This window comes from Colletotrichum gloeosporioides, assembly GCF_011800055.1.
Source record: "Colletotrichum gloeosporioides strain Lc1 chromosome Unknown consensus_21, whole genome shotgun sequence".
NCBI classification, from domain to species: Eukaryota; Fungi; Ascomycota; class Sordariomycetes; order Glomerellales; family Glomerellaceae; genus Colletotrichum; species Colletotrichum gloeosporioides.
Genome location: NW_025544666.1, coordinates 256,260 through 283,601, shown reverse-complemented (window position 1 = coordinate 283,601; position 27,342 = coordinate 256,260). Strand labels below are relative to the sequence as shown.

The following is a 27,342-nucleotide window of genomic DNA, read 5'->3' as shown; positions in this document are numbered from 1 at the left end:
TCAAGGTGCCTGGGAGTTTGGAGTGTTGTTCCTCCTTCTGTGCTTGGTCTTTGATGCGTCTGGCTGAGGCTCTGGTGATTTTGTTGGGGCCGGAGACGTTCGGCGCTCCAAATTAATCACAGGAGGCTGACCTGTTGAAGAAGGAGGAGGCGGAGGAGGAGGCTTCACCCCTGACGGAAACAGTAGCGTCGGTGGTAACGGGGGTCTTGGTGGTGGCGGGGGCATCAATTTCTCCATCGGCCACATTCGCATCTCAATGACGAAGCCTGGTTTGACAAGGTCACTCCACAGGCTAGGTAACGCGATGGTCCCATTTCTGTTCACCAAACATAGATCAAAGTGCCCCTTCAGTACATGCGGTCCAATGACATCCACATGCAAGAATGCCTCTTTGAGCAGATTGTGTACACCCTATGATGCAAGATTGACAGAGTCAGTAGACGTCATGCGACAAGCAGTAGCTGGCGAAGAACTTGAATAAGAACTGCGACGTACCTCCCAAGTCTTAGCTTTGTTATATGGAAATGTAAACCTTCTTCCCACAGCATCTTTCAAAAGTACGCTCTTCTCCTCGTTTTCTGGCATAGCTGGTACGAGAGGAGCAGCTCCCTTGGCCTGCTCCTTACTTTGTACACCTTGGATGTCGTCTTTTGTTCTACTTTGTATACCTTGAATCTCGTCCTCTGTGAGGTTCGTCCATTCAGCCAGAAGCTCGTTGACAACGGCCTTACACCCTGCAGGCTTCTGGAGGGTTGTGCCGAGACTTGCGAGCTGAAAATCTGTTGAAGCACCGGAATTCTTCAATTCCCCGGCTTCAGAGTCGTCTTGAGAGTCAGATCCAAGGCCACTGTCTGCTTCCAAGGATTCTGCATAGGGCGAGAAAACAGTGCGATACAGCCATGCCGCCGTGTCGTTTTGCCCGCCATTCCACAAAACCATTTGGTTCTGCGCTTTTTCTGTTGAAGTTGACTGATGCTGGTTTTCATCTTCCGAGCTAAAGCCGGTTTCTTCTATAGAAATGGTCGCGGCTGTTGCGAGCTCCCGGAGAGACTGGAACGAGGATTCGACGGTATTCTCAGCCTGATGACGGGCGAGATCTCGGTCGACTTTGATCTCTTCCTCCGCCACATTTCCTTGGCTACTATCCAAGAGGTTAAACCTTCCTTTGGTCAGCTGCTTATCCGGCGTGATGTCGATGACCTCAACTTACCCATCTGCTAGGCGAATCTGAACGGCGAGCATCATAGTCTGCAGGACCATGTTGATTGCACTCTTGTGTGCTTCAATCTGATACAATAGCTGAACGCTGGTCGACCGACGAAAAGCCCATTTGAGACGTCCGACCCCGCTTCCGATGTCTATCAGATCGCTGATGGAGCCATGAACCCTTTTTGATTCTCTTCATTGCCGAGCGAATGTTTCTTAGCAGTTTTCGTCGATAAAGAGAAGTGCCTTCGCGAAGTACTCGTCGCAGCTCGCTCAGAATGATCGAAAGATCGGCGATTCCCCGGGCGATGTCAGCTACCTCCTTCGGCGCGCCACGAGTGGAGGTAATGAGTTCGTAGATCGCCTTGGAGAGCGAGGCTCCAGCTTGGGATATCCCAGCTATGCTTGCGATCAACGATAGAGGATCCATGATATCCTAGGAAGTCGCAGTGGTGAAGAAGTCGTGAGATGGGTATGTGACACTTGACATAAATGCAGTACGAGGTATTCTCGTGGTGAGCCAGGGCGTGTGAGACCATTCCTCGCGGGGTATCTGTGTGACAGTGAGTGAGCCTTGCCGTAAGCCTACTAACTCTTGGGAGGCCTGCAACTGTAGCATGATGTATCGCCGGCCAATGAGGCCGGGCGGCTGGCAAGCGGCGCAGCGCGGATGCGTGCCGCAGCACTGGGAAACCTCGAGGCGCTCTCACTTTATTCAGGCCACTTGAAAGCATGCCATTCCACATATTTCAAACCATCACACACAATTTTTCCGGGTCTTTAGAACCAACCTTCAGGTTTTGAGTCGTTAGGCCTCACAAAAGTTCGACGTCACGAAGCGAGAGTTGTGAGAGTTAGAAAACAAAAAGATGCGCCGAGGGGGAATCGAACCCCCGGCTCCCCGACGCTGCTTGATGGCAACGGAGAATTTTACCACTAAACCATCGGCGCTGTGATGATGTTCTGTCGTTGTGGACGTGGTGGGTAACGACTCTGGCGGAGACCATCTTGTCATGCCTGGGGTGAGTCGTTGTTGTGGGGATTGACGGTTTAGATTCGCCTTTTCGCACAGATGGTTTCCCTCCTAAGGTAGTCGCTGATCATGAGGCCCAAGCTCCAGTTTTGAGCGTGTTCTCCCAGGAAAGATTCTATAAGACAATAGAGGAAAACACCAAGTTAGGGGTTTTCCGGTCTCGTGGGCTATCGGGCTGGGTTGGGAAGATACAGGCCTGACCGGTAATCGTCTAGCTGTCGCCAAGTGGCCTGATATCTTCGACATTGGGGGTTGCTGGGGGGTGTTGTCACTACGACGAATCAGGCAGCCAATCTTCATGGTCTTCTGCATCTTTCATGCGGATGTGTGTGGCTTTTGGAAGCAGGCTGTGCTGCAGGCAACGTTAGCTACGCGCTTCTTTTGGCTGACATGCATAATGACGCCGACCCCTCATAGAAGGCACTTAGCATCTTGCTTCCAACGCTCATCTAAGGTACTCACAGGTTTACTCTCATGGTCCTGTCGCAGTTTGCTTTGCGAAAGTTCTTTGAATGTTTCCTACGTCCACGGTCCACCAACGGCTACTATCGATTGCGAGACACTACAGTCATCGAGTGCGGCCCGAATTATTGTAGCCGATCTACGGGCCATGGATCCCTTCTCAGCAGCCACCGGCATAGCTGGCCTTATATCCTTGGGCATCGAGGTTTGCAAAGGTCTGAACGCGTACTGTCGGGAATATCGGAGCAAAGGCAGCGAGATCCTGGCCCTCAGTCAACATGCAAAAAGATTGGAAGCTTTTCTTCACATGATCGAAGGCCGTATGAAGGAAAAGTCGCAGGTCGACCAACCTCTAGCAGCGACATTCGAAGATTGCCATGTCACATGCACCATATGCCTGCAGGAATTCACAGCGCTGAATACTAAGTACTCTCGCCCGAAAGCTCCTTCCGGTCTCAGACAACAGGGAAAGGCATTCGTACGACAACTTCAATTTCCATTTCAAAAAGACAAATTCGATAGTATCAAGTCCCAGATGCTCGAATTCCAAAACGCTCTCTCTACCTACTTGCTTTTGCTGAACTAGTATGTCTCAACACTAAATGGGCGTGGAGTCATCTTAACAGCTTAGTAGTGACCGCACGACGGAAGTTTTTCACTCTACAGTCTCAGAGGCTGCCAAGATTTCATCTGCTATCATCTTACAGGGACAAAGAACGACAGACCAAATATCTTTCTTGCTACCCCAGATAGATAAGAGCATAGACAATAGATTGAGCCGATTGGAACGATTGGTTTTAGCGCGCCCCGACAAGGAATTACAGACGACTTGCCGTCTTGTCCAAGGACAAGACGCAACAGTTCGAGCGGAAAACCCGCACAATTTGAGCAACAATGGCAAGACATTTGATCGCAGTACACAGTCAACCAAATACTCTTTATCTGAGGCCGATCTTACAATGGGATCGTACTCCCAGAAACATCAGCAGGTCGGAGAAAGCAATACACCAACGCTTTCAAACTTCGTTTGCAAATGCAGATATAGCATTCGAAACGTCCGCCCTGGCTCTCGAAGACCCGAAATACTGAAGCACGAAGAAGGCTGTCCCGTTTCCTTCCTCAACAAGAGAAGTCGAACGATATGTGGCGAGATCAGGGCTTTCAGCACTCTTTTTCGTTGGAAAGTCAGCGTCCGCTATTCCCAATTCTTTATGAGGGATTTTCAGGTACAACCCAATTTCACACTGACAGCGGTTGTTGGTGATTACAGTCCTGCCTTCCAACTCATAGAATCTTTGAGAGATATAGACTGGACAGTGACAGAAAGTGAGGCGGGAGCGAAATTATCAATGATAGCTCATGGGTTGCGCCAACTTTTTTTGGATCACAAAGCTTGGCCAACAGACATCACGGAAAAAGAGCAGAATGTTCTACACGTAAGTGAACCCTAGTATCGCATCTAATTCCATTTCATTAAGTGTGTCCCAGAGGGCTTGCTCCGTCTTTACGTCCTGTCGTTGGCCTAATAATAGAGCTCATCTTTTCATCCAGCTTGTGGCAACGTTGGTGTCAATGGGTGTTCCCATCAATGGAAGGGCAAGAATCGCGTAAGCATGCCGAAAATTTATCTAAATCGTCACGAAATAACTGACTGGCATGCTCCAAAGTACCCCTTTGTGGTGGTTCTTGTCGTATCGTTCACAAAAAAGCGATTATGTTGATGACTATGTTGTAGGTTCGGGTTTCATTGCCCGAGAACTAATCTTGCGAGACGCGGTCTACGAAGGGGAAGACGATGATGGTTGGGTTTCATCATGGATTCTCCCAGGCCTGTTTCCATCTCTTGGAGACACCCTCCATTGTGCGTGCATGATACGTTTTCCTTACACACTTTGGATGTCTTGACTCACATTCTCAAAGGCTTCGATTACGGCGAATTATCATCAGCTTTGATTCGAAGGTCGGAAGCAGATGTTCGTCGGCTATTAAGCCAGTCAAGAGATCATGTCCTTGAACGGGGCCATCATAGACATACTCCACTGCATCTATCCGTTTGTTGGCCTTTGGGCTTGAGAATTCTGTTCGAATTGGCCAATGATACATGTGTGTCGATCATTGACGCGACAGACTCAGCGGGTCACACACCGCTGCAACATGCCATCTACTGGGCCAATGCCGAATCAGTTGCGCTTTTGCTCGAGCAGAATGCGACGGTGAGTTTGGAGGACACGTCTGTCTATGTTCCCTTTCTCGACGTCGAGCGCACCAGATCAAAGCGAAGGGAGACTTACGACCTTCTGACGAGGGTGCTTGTGGACCGCAGAACAGAAATGCTTCGGTACGCTCTCGAACACCTTCCCGAATCAGAACTGGTTCGTCTCAACCTGCGCAACATGACGTTCCTTAGAGACACCGCATTTGAAGTTGTGGGGTCTTTCAAGCGCAACCTAGTCCGCCCGCCAGCAATTTTCAAGAACATAAGGCCTGGTTCCTTGTATCATGCGCGCTATATGGACGACATCCTGGCAGAAGCTTTGTTCAACGCCGGTTTCGACAACATCGATTCCTTCTGGAATGGGTATACACCGCTCATGATTGTCGACAATTTCAGTTTTCGCCGTTACGTAAGACTTATCAACTGGTTCTGTCAAAAACAAGCCAGTTTGCTTGCAGTCATCCCTAATATTTCACCATCGTCGTCGACAATTCCTCCTCCAGAGTATCTCGAATTTCGCGTAGTACATCGCGTCGCGAGCATTTTGGGAGATCACACAGCATTCAGACAGCACAAAGATATGGCTGTTTCTTCAATTCAGTCCCAGTACACTCTACTACTGCGAACAGTACTCTCGGAGGTGTGTCGAGACCCCTGCCAATGCTACTGTGCGCCTGGGGGCTGCTGCTCAACCTCTTTGTATACGAAGACATGGTACGGGCCTCAATTTAAACTGCCACCTAGAATTGGGACGCCATTGGAAGACTTGAACATGATACTTGACCTCTTCTCTAAGCAGGAATACAATGTTCAGGCAGCCTTTGTTCGAGTGTGCACTTTCGATAGGCTGGGAATGCGTCATACCTGCTGTACACATGTCTTGTTTCCATGTCCATTTGAGAGGCTAGAGTCACGAGCTCCCCTTGTCACATTAATGGATCCTATGGAAGTCAAGGAAATTCAAGAGGAGGACCGATATTTAGTAAGAGCTTTGGAGGAACTCATGATCGAATTCAAGTCAAAGCTACGGGATAGGCCTCAGTCCTTTCGTGATTTCTGGAAATGGTGGAACAAACGAATGGACGAAATAGATGCGGAGAAAGATCCAATTCCGGGTGAGGACATTAAGGCACTGGTCGATACTGGTGTTCATCTTGAGGTATAATCAGTGATTATACCCTTGTAAGAACACGGACTCAAGGAACAAGTAAGAGTTTTGCCATCCGGGCAGATACTTCTGTCTAGTCGGGAGAATAACTGCCCATGTGATCTCCAATAGTCATTTTTCTATTGTCAATAGTTTGTTCTTGCTTCCTTCTCTAAAGCGCTTACTCTCGCTCTTCGTGTTATTGTCATCCCTATTTCCGCCGTTGTCCATGACATCGTCTGTGCCTTCTATTCGCCCGGATGGCTAATCTCGCAAGGAAAGCCACTATGGATGTTCTCATGCTTGCCGGGTGATTTGAAATCTTGTCTCTAGATCTCTGCATAGATGATATTGCTTTGATTGCCGTGGTTGGTTCTGCAAAAAGAGGACTTGATTGACGTCCTCCTTTGTCCTCGACAGCGCCTACCTGCATGGAGTTTGTGGCAAGCTTTTATCCGAAATACTTCGTTATTCACAAGAAACTCAAGGTGGTGGCTTTTTCAAAGGACGATTATATCCGAAGCCCTCGATGCGATCTTACAAACCTGGTTGACCGAGATTGTCCCATGGCTCAAGCTTCGGATCGTAACATTACCGCCTGTGAAGGTTTACCGGTGGGATGAACTCTTTCAAACCCCCTTGCAACAACTACCACAGATTAGAGTTCACGGAGTTCATCACATTAATGCCCACCCCAACTCCCTCTCCCCTCTCCTCCTTTTCCCAACTCAACCCAACCTCAATCCCAACATTACCAACGTCGTTCACGATGGTCGCGCTCATCCTCACCCTTCTCCTCGCGACCTTCGTCGCGGCCGCGCCAGGGAAACTCGGCGTCGTCGTCGCCCGCTTCAAAGAACCCCTCGACCCCTGGGCGCCCCATTCCAACCTCACCACAATCTACGCCAAAGGCAACGTCCCGCAGGAAAACGACACAATCCAGCACTCCTCCTTCCGCTCCTACGTCCCGCTCCCCAACATCGGCCGCGAGGGCCACACGCACCTCTTCCACATCGCCACAAACTACGACACCCTCGACGACGTCATGATCTTCACCCAGGCGGACCCCTTCGACCTCCTCGCGCCTGCCGCCACGACCCCGGACCAGATGATCGAGATGGCGCTGCAGGTCCCCGCCGACGACGTCACGCCCTTCAACCCGACCTTGTTCCACGACGTCGCGGACTGGACCAAGATCGACTGGAACAGCTCCAAGCAGGCGCTCTGGATCACGGAGAGCCAGAAGAAGACGCTGGCGCTGGCGCCGTACACGCCCGGGCAGTTCTGGACCAGGGTGGTCGGCAGCCGGCACCCGCCTGCGATCCGGGCGATGCACGGCGGCACGTTTTCCGTGAGGCGGGAGACGATTCAAAGGCTTCCCAAGGTCGTTTATCAGAAAGCGCTGGATGAGTTTGAGAAGGCAAACTCGAGCAATCCTGAGATTGGGTTCTTCATGGAGAGGATGTGGGCGCCGATGTTTTCGGACAAGTACAGGTTAGGGGCGGTTGACAATCCGTGAGGGTCCATGTAATGCTAGCAATGCAGAAAAAGAAGATGAGGACAAAGTGGAACTAAAAAGAAATGATCAATCAATGTGCGACAAAAAGGCAAAAGAAACTCCTCGACGGGGAATTGACCCCCGGTCCCCGGCGCATTGTGTTCAATGAAAAGCCGATATCCTCACCACTAGACTATCGAGGATGTGCTGATGGAAATGACGCAAAGTTTGCAGATCATGTACCCCGCACGTAGAGGTGGGGCGCTCATGTCGGCCGAATGTCCACAACCACCAACGCGGTCATTAGTCGTAGGCGCCTTCCAATTGTATTCAGTAATTTCATTGAGACCGCCTAAAATTCCTGTGTCTGCGCGGCTATATTTTCTGTGTATTTAACTACTCCTTTCGGAAACGATAATAGCGATGACGACGACAACGACAACGACAACGATAGAAACGACGACAACGATAGAAGCGACAATGATAGAAGTGACGACGGTAAGGTAGAGTATAACCACAGCAAGAGTAGTCAGTATAGCACAAGAAAAATAGGCGGTCTCATTTCATTAAGTGCTTCAAGCCTCTAAAGGGAAGCAATCATTCTCCTTGTGAATGCACAGTCTTTGTCGCCAGCCGAATGCCAATCGCTCCACCCCAACGCCGATGCAAACTCCATCCCGATGTTACTCCGCTTGCCTAAACCGGCACCGCTCTCTCTCATGAGTATCTCTGTACCATTTTGTGGTTAACTGTTTCGTGCAAGGAAAGTTCCTGCACTGGTAAGGCTGTCTCTTCTCGCGCGTGAACGCACACCCCTCGCGGATGTGCTTGTTGCGGTTGCTGACGCTGGAAAACGTCTTGGTGCACTGCGGCGTCGGGCACGGCAGCCTGGTGCCGCGTATCATGTGGTCGCGCGACGACTGCCTGGAGGCTGTTGAGGCGATGCTACTGCAGAGGCGGTCAGCGCTGTTCGGTCTGGGTACCAGTCTCGACCATAGGGACATACCTGATGCTGGATGACGAGACGTTGCGGCGCGTGCCTAGCGTGTTCAAGGAAGAGAAACTGCTGTTCGGGGTGATGCCGGCTTCTGACCCGTATGCAGGTGATTGTGGAACGATGGATGGAGTGGCTGATTGGAAAGGGTCTGGCTTGGGTGTGACCAGGACATTGTGCATCGCGAGGTACTCTGCCAGCAGGGTATATGAACGGGCGTATCCGGGAAGGGTCCCGGAGATGGTTTGGAGAATGCGGGTTGTCGAGCCGTGAAGACCTGCGATGTTGTTAGCTCTGTGGCTATCAAGAAAGTTGAGTTTCGCTCACCGATCACCAAAGAGAGAACAACAGAGAATGCGACCGAGGCCAACAACATCATGGTCGAGGAGAGCGCATCTTCCCAGCTGTTCGGGAGTGCAGGCGGCGTTCTCGAACCCCCTCTCGCCATCTCCTCAAAGCGGTCCATATGGAGGAAGTCTGCCCACGTGAAATCGTCTTGTTGCGTCGATGAGGTCGAATGAGCTACAGACCGCGGTGGAGACCGACCTGGGATGGCCTGACCTTGGGCGACCCCTTGCCGGCTTTCATGCGTCTCAAAAGCCCTCTGGATGGCAGCAAGTCTGCTTCCGGAAGCCGAGCTTCGCGATGGGGCAGCTTCTCTTCGTCTTTCAAGCGCGAGAAGGCCTTGTACGAGTCCTTGAAAGTGGTGTAGGTTTCCGAGATCAAGGTCACTTGATGGTTCGTCTGCTGGAGTGAACTCCCACAATTCGTGTGCAACCTCATCAAATGGTAGGACAGACGAGATGGGAAGAACTGAGCGCCACTTGTTAAGATCGTTGCAGAACCTAAATTCATGTTAGCATCATCACTTGGAGGTTTCCCCACTTCAGCGAGCCATTCTCGGTGTCGTTAACGTACTGGTTGAAGATGACCCCGTCGTTCTTGAAAAACGTGAGGCAAATGGCGTTTCCCACCAATAGAGAGTCGACAACTTCGCCCAAAGCCGATGGCGGGCTGTCTTGCATTAGGCCGCGGAAGACATCGATGCCACGATACCAAACGCCGTCGCCATCCATGTATTCGTCTTCCATGTCTTGCAACTCGTCGTAAGTCGAGCGGCTGCATACGTCTCGCAGCTTAGAGCACAATTCGTGCATGTTCGTGACAAGATCGCGACCAAGCAAGTGTCTCTGACGCCGCGAGCCTTTGAGCTGCACGGGTACGTTTGGTAGATTTGATATCGGTCGCCGGAGGGGCCTCTCGGTTGATGTCGACATGCTCTGGTTGACCAACGGGTACGGCGAGAGAACCTCGTCCGCAGAAGCGAACCCTACAATGGGCTCAACGGCGTCTGGCTTGCTCACCGTGAAGCCAGCATAATGATCCATGAGACTAAGCTCTGCGAACGAGTTGACAGTGTCCTCCGGTAGGAGTTCTGCTGGTGGGTTGGTGACACCGGATGACAAGAGAATCTGCATGATCTCCGTGTCGTCGTTGAAAAGCGCAATCGCAGCAGCCTCTTGGGCACCATCAGCCATGATGTTGTGGCTTAGAATCAAGCGCACCATGTCGGCCTGGCCCCAGAAGGCAGCAGCCGAAAGGGGAGTGAGAACAACACCGCTGCCGGCCTCCTCGCCCTGGTAGACACCCAAGAAAGTGGCCCCTTGTTGGAGAAGTCCTCGGACGTGCTCTGAATGACCGAGCCGAATTGCCACATGCAGGGCATCGTGGGTTATATCCGACAGACATGGCCCTTGTTGGGTGTCATGTTTGTCTTTGGTCCGTGAGGCGAGATCAAGGACGTAGCGGTAAATGTCTAGACGGCCACAGTCCAGTAGCTTCAGAAGCAGATCCGGACTTGTCTGCCATTCAATCTCGCCGGAGCGCACGAATGGCTCACACAGCTCATGCAATGATGCGAGATCACCAGCAAGGGCGGTTTCGGTAAATCGAGCACACAGGCCTTCGAGGTAGTGGTCGGTGACTATGTCAGGTATGAGCCCGAGAGAAAAGCAGGAGTCTAGGTCATCCAGGCCTGCGTCGACGCTCCTCTGGTGCATATCATGAAGCTGGTTGATGGATAACAGCCCTTGTGACGGGTGGAGTTGAACGCCAACACCGGCATAGAGGGCTCTGTCTAAGAGGAGATCCCGGATGAGAAGGCGTAGTTCGACAGTGGTGGGGTGGGTTGGCGAGATGGTCTCAAGATGTTCTAAATGAGACTTGAGGGTGTTGTAGTTTGCCAAGAGAGAAGCAAAGTCGAAAGGGGAGGGGATGGCGATGGCGAGCGACTGCAAGAGGGATAGGCTGTGAACATCCAGCTCTATGGTCTTGGCCGGCCGAGACTTGGAGAGAGTGAAGGCCGGTTGAGGGCAAGGGGAGGAGTGGAGAGGCAGGTAGATGCCTGAGCCGGGTGAGACGGCTTGAAAGATTTCGCCGCTGTTGCCAAGCTGTCAGTTTTGTGGCTGGGATGCCGAGCCGTCGAGTCGGACTGTGCATTGGTGACGCTGCAACAGCGCAAGATGTTGGAGGTGAGGTCTCGACCTCGGCACTTGCAGATCCCAAAGCAGGCAGTTTGAAGGTAGGTGTAACAGGCCCTTTCATGCTGTTCCCATTTCCCGAACCAATCCATAGTGTATTCGCAAAGAGAAGCCGCCGTGGGCATCAAACCCTCCGATATAAGATCGCAAGTATGAAGAACTATTTGCGTACCTTTCGAAGACTTCATTATAAGCGAAACAGGGGACGTCATCAATGAAGTCGTGGGTCCGTCGAGGGGCACTCCCTCCGATCCCGTTAATAGGCCATGATAGAGCACCTGAGTGCGATTTCAGGTCCTCATCAATGTCGGCAAGACGCAGGTTGAGGCCGAGAGATAACAGGGAAGCCATCTCGAAAGCCTAAGGCGACATTGGCGTATTGAAGGGGTTCCAAGGACGACGACGGTAAGGTTCACGTCAAATTAGTGGACGGAGGATGAGTGCATATCACAAAATGATAGAACAGGATCAGGTTCGGTGCCGTGAAATGTGTGTCAAGAAGCCGACAGACGGGGTTGATGAAGGCTGCCTGGAGCGTTCCGGCGCTGAGGCTGACTGAAAGGGGCCCCCGGAGGTGTGGTGGGGCCACGAGATTTAGGAATCGGCGGGCAGGTCACGCGGGGCACCGGCTTAGGGGCCTGGGGCTCTGGTTGGGCCGTCTGGGGTTCGCTCGGTATGCGTCGGTATGCACTGGGAGAGAAACGTGATGTCCTGCATATTCGCAACGAAGGGGACCGATGGCTGGCTTGTTGCTGGCGGACCTACACGAGCTCGTTCCGGATACAGCAGCTGGATTTCTCGGGATGGGCGCCCTTGGTTGCCTGGAGTTTAAGCATGTTCACACCGAGATTAGGAACATTGATGGAGCGTGTCGGCATGCATCTCTGTTCAGGTGATTGTTTGATGCGGCGATCCATTGATCTGAATTGGTTTGTTTACCATGGCATCGGGAGTTTCATGAAAAGAGAATGACCTGCAAAGATATGGTAGGGAGAGGGAGACATGATGATATTCACATGGAAAGAATCAGCATCAACACTGGTTCATCTGGAGGAGCAGGTACGTACCGATGACATGCTGACACATCTCGGGTGCACGTCTCCACCATTGAATTCGGCCCGCTCCCATTGGCCGACGCCTCTTAATTGAATTGTCCCCACGACGCGCTCGACGCGTCCCCTGCGACGCCGACACCCCAGCCAGACGCAGCATTTCTCTTCTCACCACCACCAGAACCATCGTCATCCTCGCCAACCCGCATGCCTAGATAACCTCAAGATGTTGAAACAAGACTACAACCGGATCGACCCCAAGCGGCGCAATGTCCTCGACCATCGCAAGAAGCAGTTCGCGTCGCCCACGTACAAGGAGGCCGAATACCCCCACCGCCTCAACTTCTACGCCGATGCGCCCACGGCAGACATCACCCTCGAGCAGTTTGAACAATGGGCGATTGACCGCCTAAGGAGTGCGTTGTGCTCTTGAACAATCCCCATCGCCCGCTGACATGTCTAGTCCTCGCCGAGCTCGAAGCCTGCGCCTTCCGCAACAAGTCTCCCCAAGAAGTCGCGAATCACATGAAGCCGCTGCTCGACAAGTACCTCCCCCTCGAATCGAACATGTCACACTCGCCGAAGCTCTTCTCCCAACGCCAAAAAGACCATTACAGTCACTTTATTCTCCGCCTGGCCTTCTCAAGAACAGAAGACCTCCGCCGCCGTTTCGTCCGCGTAGAGACCATGCTCTTCCGCCTGCGGCTTAACAGCGACGACCTGAGAGAGCGTACTGCCTTCGTAAAGAGCCTGAGTCTCGACTGGTGGGAGACTGTCACGGAAGAGGAGAAGACAATGTACGCTCAAGAGCTAAAGTCCATGTCACGCACGCGGGGCGCCAACGCCATGGATGACGACGACTGGTTCAAGGTCGACTGGGACCGTGTACCAGAACTTGTGGAGCAGCGCAAGGTGTTTTTGAAGAAGGGCAAGGCATTCGTCCCGGGGAGAGAACAGGCCAGCATGGTTGTTGGCGAATTCGTCTCTAGGCTGGAGAGGCAGCTGGAGGTATGCATCACCGACATCAGGCGGGAGACGAAGACTAACGTCAACAGCTCACGGCCCGCGCGCTCCCCCGTCTCGACGAGGACGACCGCCTCACCCCGATCCTCGACCACCTCTCCAAGAACTTCATCACCCCCGACAGCTCCTACAGCTCCAATACGGGAGCGCCCGTCGGCGCCGAGATCACCGCCCGCAACATCGACAACCTCGCGCAACACTTCCCGGCCTGCATGTCCCACCTGCACCGTTCCCTCCGCCGCGATGCCCACCTCAAACACTACGGCCGTCTGCAGTACACTCTGTTCCTCAAGGGCATCGGCCTGAACCTCGAGGAGTGCCTGGTCTTCTGGCGCCAGGGCTTCCGCAACATCACCGACGACACCTTCAACAAGGAATACCGCTACAACGTGCGCCACGTCTACGGCGACGTCGGAGGCGACTCGAACCGCCGCGGCGGCGGCTACAGCCCATTCAGCTGCCAAAAGATCCTGACCGAGCACCCTCCCGGCCCAGGCGAGGCCCACGGCTGCCCCTACCGCCACTTTAACCTCGAGAACCTCACGACGCTGGTACAAGCCATGGGCGTGAGCGACCGGGCCACGTTGAATGGAGTCAAGGAGGATAAAGAGAATCAGAAGTTTCATATGGCGTGTAATCGGTACGTGTCTCCGCTCAGCCAGCCCTATGCCCGATCAGCCGCTCTATTCACCCTGACTAACACATCCCTAGCGTGTTCGAGCACCTGCACAAGCAAGAACTCAAAAAGGCAAAGGACGAGGGCGTCTTCACTTCGGCACAACTCGAGACCATTGTGCACCCTAACGAATACTTTAAGCGCAGCTACCTGCTCAAGAACCTCGACAAGCAGGCGGACGTTAAGATGGAGGAGTGAAGGGAGCAAGGCATGCAGAGCAAGGGTCACGAGACGGCCCAAAATGCCAGAAGCTCCTGGTTCCTCAAGCTTTGCAGAAGCTTTGATTAAGCTCAGTCTGGCTCCGTGGGGGAGGAACGGCAAGCTTGCATTTGGACATTTGGACCTGACTAATGAAGGGTGGCTTGATGAAAGGGCGGGTTCCACGACGGTCTGGACCTTTTTGGGAGGCGTTGGATAAAACACTGGGCAAATGTCTCGCAGGATTACACTTATGAACATACAAGAGCCAGCCAGCAGCTTGGTTCCGTCTCTCTCACGGACCATGAGTATAATTCGGCGTTCAGGATTTGGAGGGGTGTATATGCAGCAACATGTTTTCCTTTTCTGACAGAGCAAGGACAAAGTCGACTGTGCGTACTTTGAGTTGTTTTAATGAGTTTCTCACGAGGCATGTTCCTTGCGGGCATTTGACATTTTCCACGTGCTCGTGTCTTGTTTCACCTCAAAATTTGAAGGAAGAAGAAAGGAAAGGAAAGCGCCAAGCTGCCAATCGTTTCCCGCATGGCCCTCTTCGGAACCGGCACGTCGCAGGAGATCTGGACTTTCCGTCGGCCGCGGAGGGAGAGAAACAGACAGACACACAATGGGGAGTGCCAAGGTGGGATCCGCCGTACATCGATCGGGGTCCGTTTCGTTCGGTTTCGTACCTCGGGAGGCTTGTCCTTATTTTGTTCCCATCGTTCTGAACCTTTTCAAAACCTCGGCTTCGGCGGGCGGCAGTTTGGGAGTTTCGTTCCGCGGACGGTGAAGGCGAAACGGACGGACGGACTGAGCCGCGGCCCTTTTTGGGGGAGAGGAGGGAAGGGATGGGGAGGCTAGAGACGGGCCGTTTCTGTTGAGAGAGGACTTTGTCTTTGCCGTCTGGGCGGAGGCAGCCAAGGACCTCGGATGGGTGAGGGAGGTTACTTGGAGTTGTGTGTTTGAGGCGGCATGCTGCTCGTTCGCTGGAAACACCGAGAAGGATACGGCAGGACTGCACACGGTTTTGAGTTACACGGACTTTCAAGACGGCAAGGGAGAGCATCAACAGCAGCTCTGCAGACGGAAGGTCTCGGCTTTGGGCAGGCGATGCGTATCACGGGAGTCTTTCCCGTCTGTGGCCTGCCTTCCTTCCTGCTTCTCCCGTGCCGTGCCTCTGCGGCACTTTTTCATCCGAAGAAACGTTGAGGCGCGGTTGAAGACTGATTTTTGTCCCTGGCGCTCGAATCGAGCGATTGCGGTGGAATCTGTTGGCTCGCATGGCGCTTTTGCGACTGGCGCGTGTTGCGCGCGTGCGCTCTCGGGCTGCGGAAGGGGGAAATCATGTGGGGAGATTGTGAAGTTTTTCGCATTGGACGGCTTTGAAGCCGTGTCTGCGATGGCGGAGGGCTGGAATGGGAGGCTGCGATCACCCGTGCGCTGGGCATTTGGTGTAAGTGAGGTGATGGGACGATGGGTTTGTTGGACGGCGGAGATGAGGGCTGCGCCTAATTACACGCCTCTTATGCAGAAGGGCACGGCTGAAGAGAGGGCATTCGCATGTTGCGGTATGTGGGCTCAGGTCTGAGTGTTGGTGTTGCGCGTGGTGAACAGCGAGTGTCCTGCAACATGCCGCGAACAGCAAGCACGTGTCTCTCACTCCCCGTCGCAGGCCTCTCTAGAACCTCAACCAGCTTAGGGCAATTTCGGAAAATCGAAAAAATCCAGCCCGCTGGAAGGCAAACCTACGATGAGCGGTGCCCTAAGGTTCCATCACTTTCCCCAGTTCCCCAGCCAGGGCGTTGTCTGCCGCGGTCATCGGCCGGTCTAGACCACCGTCAAAACCTCTCCAGGCCAGGTTTTGGAGGGAACGCGGGCCAGGGGTGGTCTAGACCCTTTGCATGGGCCTTGGTGTTCCTCCGGGCCCCTGGTCGGCCGTTGTGCTCTCGCGATGGACGGGTGCGGGCGCGGGCTGGGCCTTGATTGAATCTTGAACCGCCCGGGGTCCCTGTGCCTGAGATGAGGCGTTGCAGCGGGAAGGCAAAAAGCGAGAATGAGAGAGAGGGTCGCGATGGACGTCGTCGTCCACTGTGCCGAGGGTCGCCGATCGGAACGTATGGAATTGTCCCTGCGGTTGCGACTAGCTTTTTTGCTGTGGAGCTCAAGAAAGCTGAGGCTCTGTCTTGAGGCCGGTCTGGTCTGGTCTGGTCTATGGTCTTGAACCCCCGTTGCCCCATGATTTGCTCCATGCCACGATTCCGAAGCGTGCCCTGGCAGTCGAAAGGAACCGAGGGGGCAAGGCAGGTGGAAATGCTGGAGGATCTAGAACCTGGTGGTGTACCTGTATCCATCTGGGGGGTTCTCGAGCAGCTATTCACGATATGTCGAATATGCAGCAACCAAACACACGCCTGTCGGAGAAAACCAGTTCATACCATCGTGACCCTGTTTTTGGATCCCCTTCCCCTCCCCTCCGTTTCCGTCATTACCGTAGTGAATGGAAACACGGTTCGAAAAAAGGGTGACGGGGGCCCAGCCAGGCCTACGCAACTTCGCTACGCCGCGCCGCGAGAACGTCCAAGGAAACTAAGGTAATTACTGAATCCAGAAACGGGCGTGCTGCTGCACGCCTGGTTCCGGGAAAAACGGAGGATGGGCGCCATGAACGGTTCGCCGGATTATGCACAATGACCTCACCCCAGGGGGGGACCGCACCAGCTTGGCCTCGACTCACCTCACCCACCGACAGGTTTGACGGGGGCCAGACCACCACCACCCCATACCGAGATGAGAGAAGCACATTCGGGTGAGAAGCAGGAGATAGATGCACACGCCCTTTTCGCTTTCCTCCTTTGGGGGATGGGTTGCAGGACCTTACAGATGCTGCTGCTGTGTTTCCCCCGCCCGCCGTACAGACGTGGGTTGGTCGCATCGTCAGAATTTCTCAAATAGCAACATGGACGCAACGCTAGAGATGTACGGTAAGCCTGCCGTAGCTCAGCTTAGCCTCGGAGAGGCAGGGTGCGTCAAACGTCCTTGGACGCGACGACGACGCTTGCCAGTCCTGACGCACGCGAACCAAGGCCCTCAACACCAAGAGCAATCAGGGCTCAGGGTCCCCAACCCAGCGTCATCAAGGACCCTGGGGCCGGATAATACACCAGAAAAGAACAAGATAGGGGACTCGTTTTGGGGGTGGTGATGGTTCCCTGTACCTCATTGAACGCGCGAAGACACGAGCCAAGCTCCTCTGGGGAAAACCATCCCGCGACAACATGCACACTCCCTACCCTTCAACTTGTCCAGCCCCCGTCTCCATCTCACTATCTTGAACCCTTCGAAAAGCCGACCTAAACCTGAATCCACTGCAGCGTCCATTGGGGCAGCCATCAAGCACGTGTGTCTTGGACCAGGAAAAGCCAGGCTTGGGGGATGTTTCGGACGTCTGTGTTGCGGATGGATGAATTGGTTATGACGCCAGACCGGACCCCGGGTGACGAAATGCCGTGTCCCTAGCGGCTTCTCACGCCCTAGGTTATTCGGTGGCTCTCTGCCTCTCTCATTTGTCGGCGTCAGTCAGTCAGCCATCTGCTGTGCGACTGAGACCTCCGCCGGGACCGGGATTCGAGATCGGGCGTGGATACATGGCTCTGAATAGTGGCATTTTTCTAATCGCTCACCCAAACGTTCCATCAGCAATCAGCAGATGCGCGTTATCTGCCGATGTGCGAGTAAGGCGTCGCTTGGCTCTGCCTTGGGCGTTGGTTGGGAGCCGGTCCATTGGCGCCTCCGGCCCAATCAATCTATATTGCCTGCAGCGAAGATCAATCTCAAAGTTTTCCCACGCAGCGCGGAGATGGGGCCTCGGGAGACGTCAGTGTAGATCACCAGTCGCTGGGTGCCGCGAACCCGAATCCACGGGTTGGGTTTTTGACTCGGGCACAAACGGTGGCTTTTTTCAGGCCGATGGACATGAAAACTATGAGACAGACAGACAGACGGTCGATCGGACGGGCTGTGGTCGACGACGACAGCGGGACATGCGTTGCGTCAGTGAAGCCATTCACGGCCGGTCTCTCGTACTCGCGCCGTCTTTGGCTCCCGTGTTAGCCTGACCAGCTCACCGGGTCAACTATTACACATACTCGGCCTCGTCATACAGAGCGTGCGTGCGTATTTGGCATACGTAGCCCGAATTCCTTCGCTCCTCCGCCGTCATGACGGCAAGAAAGGGCACCGGCATTTCACGCCGTCGCTCTTGAGCCTCAACCCGTCCGTCTAAGCGTCGCTGAACACCAAACATGCCGAGGCTGCCGAGGCATTCTGCCCCTTCTCCGTTGAAACGCACCGATCCCGCGAGAAACGTATGGGACCACAGATCCAAGACGCCGAGATTCCTGCGGCGCCGGACTGCTTACGGATAGCTGTGCTACCAGGAGATCGCATCTGCCCCGGACTCCCGGACTTTGCAAGAGCCAGACGGTGAGCCAAACACTAAAGATTGCGGTTCGTAAAATATACACCCCCTCCCCGACGGCAAGGAGTACAGACTCTTCCAAGACGACACTAGCAGGAGGTCGTGGAAGACTCGGAGATCCCATCGTGGTAAGACCACACTCTAAAAGAACTCGGGACGAAGGGGGCAGCAAAGACGACCACCCCCGGAGCCGATCATTTCCGCGCCATCTTTGCCCGCTAATCAACCCGTTACCCAACCCGTGAGCGCCGCGGCGCGTGTTCAGAGGTGCGTCGGTTTGATGTCATCGCAGACCCCGCCGGCCGAGTCCAGACCGTTTCGGCTGCGACGTTTCGCTGCGTTGCGTTGCGACGGTGAGAATGGGTTGGGGGTGTTCCTCTCTCTCTCCCGCCAAACTGAGCCTAGACAGTGACATTTCCAAACAGCCCCCCTCCCCCCGAGATGGCACGCCGTAGGCGCAGAAACAGGGACCCCGAACAACCCGCGATGCGAGTCGGAACTCTAACTTCCCTTCAAAGTCGCTTCCTACGGTCCATGAGAGGTCTAGAAGCTCGCGTGAACAGGTCCAAGTTGGCCCTTGTCGAGGGTTTTGGTGATGCTCTCGTGGGATTTCTGGCACGAGCCATGCGGTTGCAGCGAGATCGCGGCCGTGACGTCGGGGAGGAGGACGAAGAAAGGGTCCAGGCCGGTCTACCGTTTCCCTCCCCTGGACCTCCCCCTTGATGCCGTCGCGCAAAAACCAAGATTCAATCTGCAGTGTCTGCAACGTCAAGTTACAACTTTACCCGCCATGCACCTCCCGCCAATTCCCGCGGACCGTTGCCGCGACTCGTGCGACACGGCGGGGAGGAGAGAGAGAATTAAACTGAACTCCATCAACTTGCGTGGCATGTGGGTAAACGCACGCATCTTTGACACCTGTAGAAAAAATTGGTGCGCGGCAAGTGGGTTCCGATGTGGTTCCGAATAGCATCATCTCAGCCAAGGAAGTGAACAACCGCCAACGACCAAGGCAGCTTCTGCACTGGGAAGAATTCGCCGACAGGCACGTCCCAGGTTTTCTGATCTGACAGCTTGCCAATGCCCCCAATGTGAAGACAACCTAACCCGCAATGCCCACACGCCGAGTCCACAATCGAGATGAGATGCAGCAGCTATCGAAAGATGATGCCCCATGGTACGATGCAGGATCAATCAGGCCATAAACCTGTCAAACGTACATCGGCGCCTGTCTGTCTGCATGCTTAATCTGTGCCGCGCGCCCGCCCCCCGTAATGCCCGCTGCCGTCCGCTCGCTCCGTGGGGGATTCGCGGAGCCGGTTTGTCTCGCGAACTATGCCTCGTTTTTGACATCACCATGGCCTCTTTCTGCTGCCATCGGAAACGAACGAGGGTTGCGGCACGGCGGGAAAGCTTGATCATGTCTCACATCAGACGAGTTTTTCTGCCCCCTTCCCCCAACGGCGGTGCACTGCCCTTCATCGTACCAGAAGCTCGGTAACCAGGGGGGAAAAGAGTACGAGGAACACCTCGGGGCTTGGTATCGTCTTGGTATGCCTCACGAAAGGAACGCACGGCTGCGCGTCACTCCCAATCCAGCCTTTCCGTGTAAAAGAGTAAGATACCGTGTGAGCTGATGGATGGTCAATATCCGTAACATCTGCCCAGAGCTCGCAAACGCCCCGCCGTCGTTCATGCTCTCATTGTTGCATTTTGCATATCGGTGCTTTGCCCCGATTATCACGAACGGTGATGCTGCTGCCCCGTGCCGCACCGAGAAACGGTAGCACAGCTCCGTCCGTCCCTCGGGTTGATGAGACCATCTCTCCGTCGCCCGTACGGCGTTAAGGGCGTGCCGTGAGGAAATTCCAAGGGCGAAGACGGTTCTGCGGGGGACAGGCTGGCAACGAACGGGTGGGTGAGCCGAGCAAGCGACGTCCGCCTCTGCCACACGCACCTCTCAACGCCGCGGGATGATTCCTGCAATGATGATGGGCTCTCCCTTGAAGCCAGAATGTTTCGTCTGGCAGGCCGCAAGGCACAGCCAAGCTCAGCCAGCCACCGAAAATGCAGGCCGCCAGCGAATCACATCGACGCAGAGGCCAGTTTACCGCAGTAGATCTGCAGTTATTCCGTGGGCCGCAGCGTCCGACAGCAAAGGCCGGCAGACCCAGCACCGTCTCAAGGCCCCCCCGAAGGCAGAAGACGCTCACCTCACCCCCGGACCACAACATCACGGCATCTGCGAGACCCGGATCTACACCGGGGAGGGCCTCCGGGGTCAGCGTCCGTCTTTTTCTGTTCTTGTCTCGCTTTGCATAGATACTTCCACAGCGCAGCCTCGTTTCTGGGAAAACTGAAAAAGTGGTCGAGAAACAAAACGCCCACAGCCTCAGTGTCTCTCAACCCGCCCTGTCGTCGACGCCGGTGCGGGGCATGGCATGCAGTGGAAAGCAGTTCATGAAGGAGGACCCTTCACGTGAGCCTCGCTCTCTGGCAATCTACAGAAACACACTCCAAGATTGTCTTGTCCTGAAATTTAGCAGATCTGAGGGGTCCAGCAAGATTGCTATGTACACACAACAGCTGCACGAGATAGCGTCAACAGGGTGAACCTAGTGTAGACAGGACTGTAGAGATGCACAAGAACACGGTTATCACCATCTCGTGTCTGCACGCGATAAGCAACAACACCAAGTCGTATAGCAGCAAGTGAGGCAACCCAGGACCCCGGGCCGAAAAAATTCAAGATTTGCACATCTCAATTGAGCAATCAGAAGACACCATCACGACTCCAGCTGCTCTCTTCACAAAATTTCCAAGGTTGACCCCCTCCTCCCCACCCGAATCTGAGCAGCAAGTGAAGATCATTGCTCAGTATAGCCACCAAGAAAAAGTGAGGCTCCAGCGCGCTGGGTCGGTCCCCCGAATCACCGGCATCAACCAGGTCCTTCACCAAGGAAAAAGGAACAGAAAAGACATGTAGCCCCAAAATTAGCAACCGCCCTGCCCTCTCACGGCGAACCCTCACCTCTCACATTAAGGGACCGTAGATCGTGTGCCCATAAATCTGTAACAACCGTACTCCAGAAAAGATAGAGGCTGTCTAGTGGGTAATCAATCAAAATTCATAACCGCGAGTCAAAGAGAAAACGTTGTCCCTAAAATGGGAGCGTCGTATTCTACGCCAAACCGGCACGCTCACCATCTTGAACCGTGCATTTTGTTGTCGTGCCCCTTCCGTAACGTTCGTGGGCTGAGGTACGGATACTCCTAGAAATAACTGTTCAGCCGCGAGCGCGCCCCGTCATCCCAAAACCGTCCCCCTACCGTGACATTTGTTGCACAATTTTCAGCTGCTGCGCTCGACTGCGTTCGGGGTAAGGTAGATCCCCCTGGCGCCGTCGATGTCGTGATGGCCAGCCTTGCAAGCTGCAAAGCCTCCCCCGCCATCAACACCAACCCCACAGACGCTCCCACGATGATCCAACGCGACGGCCTCTGCGGATAATGGTGATGTTCACCTCTTGAAACAAGACAGCCCCCGCCATCCCATCCGTCTCAACCCACGATTCACACATCTTCATCCCTTTCATCTTTCCCACTTGGCGCGCGACGCTGCATCATGGCGTCCCTAATCAGCCGTCGCAATCCCATGAAATTCCCATCTGGCTCCCTCCGAGCTGATGTCCCGACTCGTCGCGCCGCGTGGTAGCTACACAACGGTGGCATGGATGGAACCCTTTCACGCGGTTTTCCCCACGAACACTGCGACCAGACAAATCTCAGTACGCCCTCCTGCTTGGTACTATTGTAGACTGTGCTTCCCATATCATAACCGACATGGGCGCTCTTGATATGGGCAGGGCGCCATGCAGAGGCCCAAACAACCGCAGACAGCGAGAAATACGCCGTGCGACGACACGCAGCCGCCTGCCCGGAGTCTTCTCCGGCACGCATCCCATCCGAAGCAGCAGCTGACAAGAACGCATCGACCACATGCGCGCCCACGATGTGACCTCCGTAGAATACGACCAAAGCCTCTCTCTCTCTCTCTCTGGGCAGACCATGTCTCAAGCGCCCAGTTCATGCCACCCGAGCAGCCCATTAAGCATACCGACATGACACGACGCCGTCCAAGGGGTCCTTCAGCCGCGCCGGTCTCGCTACGTTCCGGCGCATAACCACTCCACGGACAAACCAAAGCACGCAAAAGAGACACACCCGCGCCAGCGCGGTTTCTGATACACGTCTTTCTTGCGACCGCCATCCCGGCGGTTTCGCGGTTAAGCGAGGCAGGGCTGAGGTGGCTTCCCCCTTTGGAGATCATCACTGCGCTCGCTGGCCGGACATGCGCGAGACGAACCTCTTGTTCTGCGGGTAGCTGGCTAAGCTAAACCCACCAGTGTGCGACGGCCGCAGGGCCGACGATCAGTATCCAGCTGCCGTTCCGTAAATGCCTTTTTCTGGGGCGGTGGTGGTGGTCATGGTGTTGCGGCTGTGCCTGTCTGTCGTCGGCTGCCATCCGGTCTCTGCTTGACGTTGACATACCCGTCTTGCCTTCCTGCACGGATGATGAAAGAAGGCGTGGAAGGGTGGTGTTGCTTGCCGTCAGTTGGCGGGTTTGCTGCATGCAACGGCCACAGCCACCGCCAAAACACCAAAGCAGCCAACCAACCGTTTGCTGAGGGGGGGGGGGGAGTGTACAGGACCACACCTCACCCAAAATCAAGATTCTCTCGCATCTTGGATGTATGTTTTGCAGCATTTTTCTACAGCTGTCGAATGTAACATCTGCATGCGAGGAGAAATAATTAGAAACAATAGATCTCGCAACCGAGACTTGGCTTTCGTTTCTCTTGTACGGTTGTGTTCTCTCGCAACGTGACAGCACAGGATGCGATGCGCAATGCACCCACAGCGCCTCCTCTTCATGCGAAAGAAAACATCATCATCATCGCAGCACGTAACAGGACACGCCAAGATGTCAATTCAGACCTCGCGGAGGTCGCACGCCCGAACGTTCTCTTCCAGTAATACTCGCAACCCCATCAAGGTGTCCCAAGAAATACCCCTCGGGCCAAACACACTTACCGCGGACCATTCTTGCAAAATGCAAGCGCCCTCGAGCGCAGTCACGGGGTTTCAGCTCGTCTAGGAACGTTGGCAATTCACCGGCGCGGGCGTAACCTTGGGCGGCTCGCTATGGCGCCCTCGTCTAAGTTCTCCGCCCTGTCTACTAACTCACCCAAAAAGGCCCCTCGGAGAAATCGATAAAACCAAAACCCATGGAAGGCTGAATGAGGAATACGGATAACGTCTAATCAGTAATCACGGCCCCACGCCAAGATGGCCAAATCGCGAGGTTAATCGCGGGAGATTGCAAAGTAGCGCCGCGAGAGATAGGTAGCGCGCTCAGGGCCCTTTTTGCTCGGAAGGTTTCCGGTGCAAAGGCGGAAAGCACGGAAGGGCCAAGAGTCAGTTCGTTTTATTGCCAGGTGCGAGAGAGAGAGTAGGGTTTGTCGTGCGCCCGGATAAGGCAGGAGATGCGTGTTCACAAAGGATAGAGACGAGTTTGACTGAATTGCCTCATTTGGTTTCTTGTTCATAGTCGCATTATCACTACAGTGTCTCGACTGGTATCTGCAATGCAATTCCTGAATTCCCAATGCTCCACCGCTTTTTGAATGCTGCCCAGAGGGTATTGTGATACAGTGATCCGTCTCGATATCTTCGTCCGTTTGTAACGCCAGTTGCAGAACTTTTTTGCGCGGGAGTAAGACACAAGCCAATAAAACCCAAAAGAGGACACGAGGATTGTGCCCCGTCCGCCCCGTAAGCGCTCATGATGCCATTCCCATACCGCTCCCCCATTCCCTTGTGCCCCGCCGTGGAAAAACTGCAGCAAAAAAAAAGGTACAGGAATATTGGTTGTTGTCAAAACAGTGGTGAGAAAAAAATAGCGCTCATGCGCGTCGACGTCAGCGGCTTCTGGCGGTCGCCCAATGGGACTCCTGCGTGTGCCGCTAGAGACGTTGTCGGGCGGGAACAGGACCCCTATGATTCCCCAATGACGTCCGCATCGTCGACATGTGCGTTTGTGGCTCCCCCCCCTCCAATCCCTCGACTGTTGCAGCAGTGAGGGGAATCAGGGGAACCTGAAGGAGGGGGATCCCTTGGGGGTGAAAGACATGATGCACGATGATGTCTTGCTCCCGTCGCATAAGGCGCTAGCATGATGGTGCCAACGCCTTTTCGTTGTAGCGAGTGTGGAATGAAGGGACCCCTGGGGAACAGAGAATTCAATCTCGTACCGCGCGAAAGTCGGCAAATGGACTGAATGCCAATGCCTGTCGTTGGCGAGGGAAAAGGCGAGGCTCGTATCTTGGGATGAAAGACGAGGTCGGGTCCCCCCGTTTCTGACTGATTGTGGACAGCAGCCGAGGCAGGCGCAGTGCGTGCGTTGGTTCGGAATGGAATGCCCAGCTGCGCTGAGACTGCTGCCTGGGCCCTGGGCACGGATGGGTTGGTGCTTGGGGGTTTTGCCCAATGGCTGGCGATCCCTTGTGTGCGGAGACCGGGTGCGGCCAATGAGGTGCCGAGAAAAGGAGATCTGGTGGATCCCCGCCGTGCCCAATGGGAGATCCCGGACCGGGGATGACTAACCCATTGGGCAGAGAAGAAGTAGAAGTGAAGCTGGCTCTGCCGATGAAGAGAAGAGAAAAAATATTCCATAGGGCGTTTGGGCGTTTGGCCAGGATGCAAACCCAAGCTCAGCCACGGTTGGGCAGGTGAGCCAACCGCCCGACGGGCGACGAGATGTCTTCTCAGCCAAACATCTCATGCGAGATTGAAAGGCGAGAGTCATCTGCAGTGGAGCCAGATCATGTCAGGCCATGACAGCGTCGTCTGCTGGGCGGCTTGATTGGCTGTCGTCCACGGGTAGTGGGAGAGAGAGCCAAGTGTCCCACCGGGAGTCCTGTCGGCGCCGAGTCGGCGTCGAAAGTGGGTCTTGTTCATCTGGAGATGCCCGGGGCAGAGGGCGGACACAGATGACAAAAGAACCGCCAGGCACATGACTGCATTGTGCTGTTGGTTGGTTGTTGACTTGCCGTTGTTGACACCTGTTGTTGGTTGGTAGGCAATGTGATGCAATTCAATTGCCGTGGCAGGTGTTTGCTGGCTGCTGCTTGACTGCGCAAAGTGCTGTGCCTGTCTTGGGGTTCGTGTTCGTGGGGCCCGTGGTGGGTTTGTTTCATCGTGGACGGGTTGACCCTGTGACGGTATCCGAAGCGAGGTCGAGAAGAATCCAAAGGCGAACACAGACAAGCGGGTCAAAGACCCCACCTGACTGGTTGTATTGGAATGCATCTTCTTTTTCTCTTGTGCTTCTCTAGCCGTTGCCAATTGCCCGCCCTGAATGCGGAAGAATCGAATGATTGATGAGTCGGCTGGATGATAGGACCCTGACGCAAGCCCCGAGTGCCGCAACGTGCCGCCGTGCAGGTGATCGGCGGCCCTCAGAGGACGGGCATCCCGCGGAGCCTTAGTGCAAACTCAAATGCGGCCTGGGATCGCCGGCCGACTGCTGATCCTGGGGTCCCGGAGTAAGTCTCGCTCTGTTGCTCCCTTTTCTGAGGTAGAGGAGAGGGCTGTTGCAGAGTCAAGCTGAGTAAGACTGAAGTCATACCCGAGCCGAGTCGTGACCACCGATCGTCGTCGAGACAGCCTTCGCATGGCGTCCCTGGTCGGTGGTGGTGCGTGTGATGGTCTGGCCCGTCTTGCGTCTGGGGCAGTTGAGGCCTAGGCCATCGTCGGTGGTTGGTGTTGTTGATGTGTTGTTTGTTGAAATTCGTCGTTGTCGTTCCGTCACCCGTTCACCCAGCCATGGCGGCTTCACTCATTTGTAACCGACCATCTTGGCACAACGTTCGCAGTAGTAGAGGTTGTGTGCGATGCGGACCATGCCGGTTGAGCTGGAGTCGTCGGTGGAGGTGGCCTCGACGGACCTCGCGCAGCGCAGGCAGCGGAGGACCTCGACGGAGGCAATCGGTCTGGCGACGGAGTCCATGCTTTGTCTGTAAGACGAGGACGCGGAAGAGAGGTCGGAGTCGGAGGAGGACGAGGAGCTGTAGTGGATCTTGGCAGGTCTTGAGCTGGAAGGCATATTTGTGTTGTTTGTGTTTGTTGGTAAGTGTTGTGGTAGATGTCCTTGGTGGTTGGCACGTTCAGTGTACCGTTGGTGAAGTTGTATGTTGGAGTTGGCTTGGTGTCAAAGTCCAAAGTTGGGTGGGAAGTGAGGCCGGTATAAGTGGTTGTGGGAAGGCTTGATGATATATAGGTAGAGTAGCCTGGGAGGATAAGAAGAAGTGTGGTGCACAACCCAAGAGGGGGGTGGGAAGGCAGGGGGGAGGGTAGCTTAAGAAGAAAAAAGGAGTGAAAATGAGGACCAGGGTGAGGTGTCTGGTCTGTCAGAGGGCGTGCGAGTTGCTCTCCCTCGGGGTGTGTGGGATCGACAGAAGACCAGATGGATGAAGGGCAAGCGTCAAAATTGTGCAAGAACCGCGGAGACTCTTCTGTCTGTTCGGAGACGGAGGTAACTGACCGACTGCTGTCTGTTCGGAGACGGAGGTAACTGACCGACCGCTGTCTGTCTGTTGCCGAGTCTTCCAGAGAGAGAGAGTGTTTTTTGTGCAAGCCCGTGCTTGGGGGGGAGATGGTGCAGACGCCCAGCTTGACAAGGGTGCGTAGGTGTCTCTGCTGTCCAGCCCAGCCTCAGTCAGAAGACAGGACAGGGAACCGGGGGAGTGTGCAACGTCAG

General features: G+C 54.6%; 7 protein-coding genes across 7 annotated transcripts; 4 read left to right on the top strand and 3 right to left on the bottom strand.

Moving 5' to 3' along the window:
* Positions 1 to 1,260, bottom strand: GCG54_00013044 (uncharacterized protein; the record flags this gene model as incomplete). Its single annotated transcript, XM_045412906.1, has 3 exons — positions 1 to 411; positions 496 to 1,159; positions 1,211 to 1,260. The coding sequence occupies 3 exons, from the start codon at positions 1,258 to 1,260 to the stop codon at positions 1 to 3; spliced, it is 1,125 nt and encodes a 374-aa protein (XP_045267564.1).
* A 1,589-nt stretch (positions 1,261 to 2,849) lies between these two features.
* On the top strand, positions 2,850 to 3,287 carry GCG54_00013043 (uncharacterized protein; the record flags this gene model as incomplete). Its single annotated transcript, XM_045412905.1, has 1 exon — positions 2,850 to 3,287. The coding sequence occupies one exon, from the start codon at positions 2,850 to 2,852 to the stop codon at positions 3,285 to 3,287; it is 438 nt and encodes a 145-aa protein (XP_045267563.1).
* A 1,228-nt stretch (positions 3,288 to 4,515) lies between these two features.
* GCG54_00013042 (uncharacterized protein) lies at positions 4,516 to 5,440 on the top strand (the record flags this gene model as incomplete). Its single annotated transcript, XM_045412904.1, has 2 exons — positions 4,516 to 5,325; positions 5,420 to 5,440. 2 exons carry the CDS (start codon positions 4,516 to 4,518, stop codon positions 5,438 to 5,440), a joined length of 831 nt encoding a protein of 276 aa, XP_045267562.1.
* A 1,392-nt stretch (positions 5,441 to 6,832) lies between these two features.
* On the top strand, positions 6,833 to 7,582 carry GCG54_00013041 (uncharacterized protein; the record flags this gene model as incomplete). Its single annotated transcript, XM_045412903.1, has 1 exon — positions 6,833 to 7,582. One exon carries the CDS (start codon positions 6,833 to 6,835, stop codon positions 7,580 to 7,582), a length of 750 nt encoding a protein of 249 aa, XP_045267561.1.
* Positions 7,583 to 8,244: 662 nt separating this feature from the next.
* On the bottom strand, positions 8,245 to 11,446 carry GCG54_00013040 (uncharacterized protein; the record flags this gene model as incomplete). Its single annotated transcript, XM_045412902.1, has 5 exons — positions 8,245 to 8,509; positions 8,568 to 8,832; positions 8,883 to 9,400; positions 9,474 to 10,994; positions 11,268 to 11,446. The coding sequence occupies 5 exons, from the start codon at positions 11,444 to 11,446 to the stop codon at positions 8,245 to 8,247; spliced, it is 2,748 nt and encodes a 915-aa protein (XP_045267560.1).
* A 927-nt stretch (positions 11,447 to 12,373) lies between these two features.
* Positions 12,374 to 14,044, top strand: GCG54_00013039 (putative DNA primase large subunit; the record flags this gene model as incomplete). The annotated part of the gene is made up of 4 exons (XM_045412901.1): positions 12,374 to 12,563; positions 12,611 to 13,155; positions 13,203 to 13,810; positions 13,882 to 14,044. 4 exons carry the CDS (start codon positions 12,374 to 12,376, stop codon positions 14,042 to 14,044), a joined length of 1,506 nt encoding a protein of 501 aa, XP_045267559.1.
* Positions 14,045 to 26,205: 12,161 nt separating this feature from the next.
* Positions 26,206 to 26,688, bottom strand: GCG54_00013038 (uncharacterized protein; the record flags this gene model as incomplete). The annotated part of the gene is made up of 2 exons (XM_045412900.1): positions 26,206 to 26,324; positions 26,433 to 26,688. 2 exons carry the CDS (start codon positions 26,686 to 26,688, stop codon positions 26,206 to 26,208), a joined length of 375 nt encoding a protein of 124 aa, XP_045267558.1.
* Between the last annotated feature and the right edge of the window lie 654 nt (positions 26,689 to 27,342).